Source organism: Muscardinus avellanarius, assembly GCF_963383645.1.
Source record: "Muscardinus avellanarius genome assembly, chromosome: 9".
NCBI lineage: Eukaryota > Metazoa > Chordata > Mammalia > Rodentia > Gliridae > Muscardinus > Muscardinus avellanarius.
Genome location: NC_137795.1, coordinates 95,205,755 through 95,214,278, shown reverse-complemented (window position 1 = coordinate 95,214,278; position 8,524 = coordinate 95,205,755). Strand labels below are relative to the sequence as shown.

At 51.2% G+C, this 8,524-nt stretch overlaps 1 protein-coding gene across 1 annotated transcript in view; it reads left to right on the top strand.

Moving 5' to 3' along the window:
• The window catches only part of SLC13A4 (solute carrier family 13 member 4), a gene marked incomplete at its 3' end in the record, with an annotated part of 51,632 nt that extends 44,006 nt beyond the window's left edge, over positions 1-7,626 (top strand). The window contains exons 14-16 of the mRNA XM_080702022.1: positions 1,911-2,072; positions 3,962-4,099; positions 7,489-7,626. Coding sequence (XP_080558148.1) covers positions 1,911-2,072; positions 3,962-4,099; positions 7,489-7,626 — 438 coding nt within the window. The remainder of the gene's footprint in view (positions 1-1,910; positions 2,073-3,961; positions 4,100-7,488) is intronic.
• Positions 7,627-8,524: the final 898 nt, after the last annotated feature.

Here is an 8,524-nt window from a genome sequence, read left to right as displayed (position 1 = left end):
AGACCAGAAGAAGAGTGGAATGGGATTGGGAGAGGAAGGAAAGAAGGAGGAGAATGAGGATTGAAGAAGGGAACAGTCAAATAAGCTATGTCCATACATGAAGGCATTATTACCGATCTCACTAACGGGAGTGGGGCAGCAGGAGAGCGGAGTGGGCTGGGACACAGCGGGAAATTCACCAAGTGATGGGCCCTGTGGTCACTTGAAATCCCTATACGTACAGTTACCATGCACCAATAAAAGTAGAAAAGAGCCAGGCGTGGTAGCCCATGCTTGTAATTGCTTGTAATCCCAGCATTTGGGAGGCCGAGACAGGAGGATCGTGGTTCGAGGACAGCCTCAGCTACTTAGTGAGGCCCGTTGCAACTCACTGAGACCCTGTTTCAAAATAAAGAATAAAAAATAGAACTGGGGATGTAGCTCGGAGAATGTCCCTGGGTTTCATCCCCAGTACCACAAAAAAAAAAAAAAAAGTAGAAAAGAAAATGTTGCTAATGGTAAAGTTCTCATCTTGGCAATACACCTTCACGAATCTTATGTCTTCAAATAGCACAGACAAGCTGGGTGTGGTGGTGCACACCTGTAATCCCAGTACTTGGGAGGCTGAGATGGGAGGATCGAGGTTTGCCGACGGCCTCAGCTATTTAGTGAGGCCCTCTGCAACTCAGTGAGACCCAGTTTCAAAATAAAGAATAAAAAATAGGGCAAGGGGTGTACCTCGGAGGTCAAATGCCCCTGGGTTCCATCCCCAGACCCGCAAAAAAAAAAAAAAAAAAAAGAATATAAATAGGGCTGGGGGTGTAGCTCAGCGGTAGAATGCCCCTGGGTCCCATCCTCAGTGTCATACACACACACACACACACACACACACACACACACACACACACACAAGCATAGAGAGTAGATGTCAGTCATTGATGGGATTTGAACCTAAAACAGGTTGAGGCTGAATGAGTGCGCCATAGGCCAGTGAGGAGGCACTTTCCCTATCAAATGGAGCTTGACTTCTCGTCCTTCTCTCCTCATTACTTCTGTGAAGCTTCCAGTGTTCAGCCCTGCTCCCTCCACCCCTCCAACCACACACACACACACACACACACACACACACACACACACACACACACACACAGTTCCTATCCAAAGAGGATGGTAGTTTTTCCCATTTCTTAGGTGCTACAAGAAATGGGTTTCAGCCAGGCGTGGTGGCATGCGCTTGTAATCCCAGCATTCTGGAGGCTGAGACAGGAGGATCACCATTGGCGGACAGTCTCAGCTACTTAGCGAGGCCCTTTGCAACTCAGTGAGACCCTGTTTCAAAATAAAGAATAAAAATAGGGCTGGGGTAGCTCAGAGGTAGAATGCCCCCTGGGTTCCATCCCCAATACCACGAAAGAAAAGAAAGAAAGAAAGAAAGAAAGAAAGAAAGAAAGAAAGAAAGAAAGAAAGAAGGAAGGAAGGAAGGAAGGAAGGAAGGAAGGAAGGAAGGAAAGAAAGAAAGAAAGAGAGGCAGGGAGGCAGGCAGGCTTCAAAAGCAGCAAAAAGAATTCCAGTTGGCACACTGTGTAAAGGGCCTCCAGTCAATGCCCAGCAAGGGTGTCAGAAGCAGGAAAAGAGTGAGATTATGTCCAGGGGCTAAAGTTGAGGGGTCAGATCTCTAGCCTTTGCCCAGACTAACATCCTGAAAAGCACCAGGGCCTGGGGGGTGGATGGCTCTACATCCCCTGTGATCATCTTCTATATACTCATCTAATTATCACATCAGGACTACATCGGGCTCCATGCAGGCTGCAGACAGATCGGATGCGCCCTGGCAGTCCCTTCCGGCCAGCATCCCCGACCCCTGAGGTCCCAGACCTCCATCCGCCATGCACTCCCCTCCTTTCTTCTCACCGCCACCTCTCCTCCTGCAGAGCTCGGGCCTCTCCACCTGGATCGGGCACCAGATGCTGTGCCTGAGCAGCCTCCCGCCCTGGGCCGTCACGCTGCTGGCGTGCATCCTGGTGTCCGTCGTCACCGAGTTTGTGAGCAACCCAGCCACCATCACCATCTTCCTGCCCATCCTGTGCAGCCTGGTGCGTAGGGGCCGGTGCCTGTGGCGATGGGCCTGGCTGCAGGGAGCAGCGTCTGTGGCACCTCTGGCCACTGCCCTCTGCCTTTGCTTGATTGGTATTCAAACCATCATTTTAAAAATAGCAATAGTTGAAGTTTTAAAAATAGTAATTGATAAGTACAAAAAGAGTTCTAGGAACCCTTTTCCAGACAATGCTTGGCTTAGGGGCAGCTCCTAATAGAAACAAAAAAATAGGCACAGTGGTACATGCCTGTAATCCCAGTGCTTGGGAGGCTGAGACAGGAGGATCACAGTTCACGGACAGCCTCAGCTACTTAGGCCCTTCGCAACTCAGTGAGACCCTGTTTCAAAAATAAGTCTACAAAATAGGACAGGAGGGGTAGCTTGGAGGTACACTGCCCCTGGGTTCCATCCCCAGTACCACAAAAAAATGTAATAAATAAATAAACAATATAAAAAGGGCTGGGGTAAAATGCCTCTGGGTTCAGTCCCCAGTACCACAACGGGGTTGAGGATATATCCTGGAGGTAGAATGCCCCTAGGTTCAATCCCCAAAAATGAACAGAAAAATAGTTGGGCTCACTGGTGACTATAATCTCAGCTTCTCAGGGAGGCTGAGGCAGAGGGACTGCAATATTAGTAAAATGGTCTCCAAATAAAATTAAAAAGACTGGGGGTGTAGCTCAATGGTAGAGCGCTTACCTAGCACTCATGGGGGCTCTGGGTCTAAACCCCAACATCACACAAAACAAAAGCTGGGTACAGTAGGTAGCTCAGAGAGAGAACCCTCCTAGGTTCAATCCGCAATAACACACATGAGCACATGCACCCACACAGCAAATAGCCTGAAAATTCTAGGATTCCAGTTCCCAACGATTATCAACCTTTCTCTCCTGAAATAAAACCTAACAGTAGAGCCAAAGAGGTAACACAGAAAGGGCGGGGACAGAGCTGCAAACACAAGCCCCAGATCTAACAGCCATCCCCTCCACCCAAGTCCCCCAGAGGCTCCGGACTCTGGAGCAAGGTCCGCCTCACTCCACAGTCTCAGGCCAATTTGTTAGGCATGGAGGGGGCAGGGGCTGCCCACAGGTCTTGGGTGGCAAAGTAGCCCCAAAGGGGATGCACTTGCCCCAAGCCGCATCTGTACCATTCTGGGAGGTAAAACTTAGGAAATGAAGACCCCTCCCCACCCCCAGTAAAACAGCCCCTTTGAAACCCCAAGCTCCCGCCAGGGCAGCCCCTTCGGCCATTGCTCAGATGTCTCCAGGTTCTCCTTTCTATCTTCTTGAAAGCACAGGAGTGCACCTATGCAACAAGCCGGCTCACGCTTGTACTTGGGAGGCTGAGACAGGAGGACCGCACAGGTTCGAAGCCAGCCTCCGCTACTTAGTGAGGCTCTCGGCAACTTAGTGAGACCCTGTTTCCAAATAAAATATAAATTAGATCTGGGAGTATATCCCGGAGGTAGAAAGCCCCTGGGTTCTGTCCTCAGTTCCACAAAACATGGCATTATTGAGACCAATACCACGGATTCAAATCTCAAATAAAGCAATTCTCTTCCCTAGGAGAAAAAAAAAAAAAAAAACAGTGCTGTACCCCAAAGGTGAAGAATCTCTGTTTCAATCAAAGCAGCTTATTCACGAGATATTTTGTTTGAAAAACAAATTTCTTGGCGGAAGAATAAAGCTTAAGAACCATTTACTTAGAATAGCACCAAAAATAAATAAATAAACATCAAGCATCGTCCTAGGGAGTCCTAAAGCTCTGGGCTGACAAGGGACCTGGCCTGCGGTCCAGCTGTGGTTACACATCCGTTAAAGCACGCCCCTGCCAGGGAAATGCAGGCCTGGAGTCAACGGGAACGTTTCTGCGAATTCTCTCTTCTAGTCGGAAACGCTGCACATTAACCCGCTCTACACCCTCATCCCGGTCACCATGTGCATCTCCTTTGCGGTGATGCTGCCTGTGGGCAATCCCCCAAACGCCATTGTCTTCAGCTACGGGCACTGCCAGATCAAAGACATGGTGAGTTGCAGGCTGGTTCCTTCTGCCAGGCCAGGGGCTGCACAGACTACTCCTTCTTCTCCTTCTCCTTCTCTTTCTCCTCCTTCTCCTCCTCCTCCTTCTTCTTCCCTCCTCCTCCTCCCCTCCTCCTCCTTCTTCCTCCTCCTCCTTCTCCCTTCTTCCCTCCTCCTCCTCCTCCTTCCTTCTTCTTCCTCCTCCTCCTCCTTCTTCCTTCTTCCTTCTTCTCTCCTCCTCCTCCTCCTTCTTCCTTCTTCCTTTCCTCCTCCTCCTCCTCCTCGTCCTCCTCCTCGTCCTCCTCCTCCTTCTTTCGCGGTACTGGGGATAGAACCCAGGGGCACTCTACCTCCAAGAAACACCCCCAGGCCTACTTATTTTATTCTTTATTTTTTGAAACAGGGTCTCACTAAGTAGCTGAGGCTGGTTGCGAGCCGCGATGCTCCTGTCTCAGCCTCCCAAATACTGAGATTATGCACAGACTAGTAACATCGACTGGCCTGCCGCTGCTTGATCTAGTGTGGTAGAAAGAACAGTAGTTATGAAAAGGTTCTCTGTTGGTTCCTAAGCACCAAGAATAGCAATGATGTGCCGGAGGTGGGTGCCCGGTTAGATAAGGCTGGGACAGCCTGAGGGTGTGAGCCAGGCACGAGGTACAGTGTTTGCCTCCCCTGGATGAGTGGAACCAGTCATTCAAACAGATGCCGGCCCATTCACCGAAGATGGAGTAGGAATCGTGGTTTGAACCTAGGTTAAAAGGTACTGCATAAGAACAGGATCCTTCCGCTCAATTCTCCCCCTGGCCAAAGAAATCCCCGAGGCAACAGTGGAAAAATGAAACACCCACTGTTGATTTTGAGTTTTCAAGCGGGGCCCTTGCCGCTGACTTTAGCGCTAGTCAAAGCGCCCGGCTCTTCAGCCTGTGGTCGCTGCCAGGCTCCTGAGAGCCAGGGCCGTGGTCAACACTGAGACCTGTGGCTGCGGCCTGGACGCCCAGCAGGGCCCAGTCACCTTTGAAGGTGGAAACGTGTTTTCACCGCCCAAACTTCTTTCCCCAGCCCTGTAAAACAGCAAATGGAAGCCGGGCGTGGTGGCGCGTGCCTGTCATCACACAGGGACTTGGGAGGCTGAGACAGGAGGATCGCAGGGTTGAGATCAGCCTTGGCGATTTGGCGAGAATCTCAGAAACCTAGGGAGACCCTGTTTCAAAATTAAAAATAAAAAGGGCTGGGGAAGTAGCTTGAAAGTAGAATGGCCCTGGGTTCAGTCCCCAGTACTAAGCAGTATTAAAATAAAAATAGAGGAAAAGAAGAAAGTTTGAGGCTGGCAGTAGGTGCTCAGATTCTTTTCACCACTCCAACTGCTCAGCTGTGTAATCTGTTTCTTCAGGGAGGAGGTCATCCCTCTCCCCCTCCCTCTTCCCCTCCCCCTTCCCATCCCTCTCCCCCTCCCTTTTCCCCTCCTCCTCCCTGTCTCCTTCCCATCCCTTTCCCCCTCCCTCTTCCCCACCCCCTCCCCATCTCCTTCCCATCCCTTTCCCTCTCCCCCTCCCCTTCCCTCTCCCTCTCCCTCTCCCCATCCCGCCTCCCCTTTCCCTCCCCCTCCCTCTCCCCCTCCCCGCCCCTCCCCCATCCCTCTCCCTCTCCCCATCCCGCCTCCCCTTTCCCTCCCCCTCCCTCTCCCCCTCCCCTCTCCTCTTACTGTGTGAGCCTCCCCTGCTCACATGGAGCTCTGCCTACTCCCCTGCCTTCTGCGTCCTCTCACCACTCACCCCTAGTTCTTCACACTGGAATCCAACGATTAAGATAGCACCTGCCAAAAGCAAGCGGCCCTGGGTTCCAGTCCCAGCTCAGATGCTAACCTGAGGCTCCAATTTCCTCACCGCCTAAATGAGGAGGTTCCAGCTAGATTCTTGTCAAGAGACCTTAGGGACCTCAACTTAGCTCCTTAGAAGCTGCTAAGAGCTGGGCATGGTGGCACACACTTGTAATCCCAGCATTTGGGAGGCTGAGACAGGAGGATCGAGGTTCGAAGACAGCCTCCCTACTTAGTGAGGCCCTTTGCAACTCAGTGAGATCCTATTTCAAAATAAGGATAAAAAATAGAGCCGGGCGTGGTGGCGCACGCTTGTAATCCCAGCATTCGGGAGACTGAGACTGGAGGATCGCGGTTTGTGGCCAGCCTCAGCTACTTAGTGAGGCTCTTTGCAACTCAGTGAGACCCTGTTTCAAAATAAAGAATAAAAAATAGGTCTTGGGGTGTAGCTTGGAGGTCGAATGCCCTGCGTTCTACCCCTGGTATGGCCAAAAAAAAAAAAAAAAAAAAAAAATAGGGATAGAGTGTAGCTCAGAGGCGGAATGCCTCTGGGTTCCAACCCCAGTACCACAAAAAAGGGGGGCTAGGGGTGTAGCTCGGAGGTGGTATGCCCCTGGGTTCCATCCCCAGTACTGAAAAAAAAAGAACCTGCTAAGAAGCACGGGATGTTCTCCATGCCAAAAGGCCCAGAAGCCAGGGTCCTCCCAGAAGGCAGGAGGCAGAAGACACTAGGTCCAGTCATTTGTTTGGGACAATTCCCCAGTACCCGGTTTTCCCCTTGCAATGTCCTAACTTACTGGCAGCTAGTGCGCATGCTTTGGCTACCTGCTGTGTGCCTGGTTACACCCTGGAAGGATCAGGGCAGGGGGTATAGCTTGGAGGTCGAATACCCCTGGGTTCCATCCCCAGACCCTAAAATAAAATAAAATTAAAACAAAAAAGGGAAGCCGGGCATGGTGGTGCACGCTTGTAATCCCAGCATTCAGGAGGCTAAGATAGGAAGATCGGGGTTCACTGCTAGCCTCAGCTAATTAGTGAGGCCCTTTGCAACTCAGTGAGACCCTGTTTCAAAATAAAGGATAAAAACTAGAGCTGAGGGTGTAGCTCAGAGGTAGAATGCACTTGGGTTCCATCCCTACTACTGCAAAAAAGGGGGGGCTGGGAGTATAGTTTGGAGGTAGACTGCCCCTATGATTCAATCCCCTGTACCAAGAAAAAAAAAGAAAAAAGAGATGTTTAATTAGTTTAATACATTTACTTATCATATCACTGCAGAAATAACTCTAAACATCCCACAAACCTGTTGTCCCAAATAACAGACTTCCTGGGCTTGCACTTACTAGTGAGAGCGCTGCAGGCTGAGTGGAGATGATCCTCGGTACACCCAACCCCTCCCTGTTTGTCTGGTCCTTCCGTCCTGTATCACCTTTTGAAGCAACAGTAGAGGATCCTAGACAGTCCCTGGACCCACCAGGGCCTCGCGGGTAGAGCCAGGCTCAGGCCCAGGGCCTGCAGAGGGCTCACCTGCGACCTGTGCTGCCCGGTCCAGGTGACAGTTGTGTCTGGCTCACATCCTGCAGGTGAAAGCCGGCCTGGGAGTCAACGTCATTGGCCTGGTGATCGTGATGGTGGCCATCAACACCTGGGGAGTTAGCCTGTTCCACCTGGACACTTTTCCAGCCTGGGCTAAGGTCAGTAACATCACTGATCAGGCCTAACACAAGTGGACAAAGCTCACCCGCCAAGGAGCTGCACTCAGCGGAAGCCGAACCACTGGAGAAGAAAGCCCCCTGGAGCCACACTGAGGGCACGCCGGCCAGAGGACCCGCCACCGCCCACCTCAGGGCGTCCAGCACCGGCTGGGCTACTCCACGACTCTTCCCCACCTGCCTGCCTGGTGTAGCATCGTAGCTCGAGAAAACCCAAAACAGTTCTCTTTTCCTTGGGTCTAGTCTTTCCAAACTTTCTGAAGACAGGAACATTTTAAAAAAGCACATCTTAGTAGCCCCAGAGACACGAAGCCTCACAAACTGGACAGCCTCGCCACGTCTTATGTTATTCCTGATACCTTCTCCGGAGTTGAAGGAGATCTCCAATTCGCCCTACCTATGCAGACAGCGAGCGGAGCCAGTGGCGTCTCCCCCGGGGTGGGGGCGGGGGCCTTACCCAGAACTGGAGCCCTCCCAAGTATCTCTGCCCTAAGTTCTCTTCACTGAAAGGCAATTCTTAGTGGGTCCTCTTTGTGGAAATCAATACTCATTTGTCACTCCGTTGATTTCCATCTTAAACCTCTCCTTTCAGTGGCTCCCCTTCACTTTGGCACCGATATCCTGTAAAGAAAGAGTGTCCGCCTTCAGTAAGAGGCTGGTATTATTCTCTCTGTGAAAGGAAAAGTAAACAGAGAAAAGAGGCATGGAGATCAGCATCTCTCTTTACACTGAGGCTAGCTAGCCGGAAATACCAGTGCCTCGGCTAAGGGGGAAGAGGGAGGGAAAAGGCTCATATCTGCTTTATTGGGGAGACCCAAACCACAGTCAGGTCCACAGCGCTATCACTGGTATTATGCTGGCTGGCTGTGGATTTAATGAGTGGTTCATTCCTGAGAAGACCAAGTAC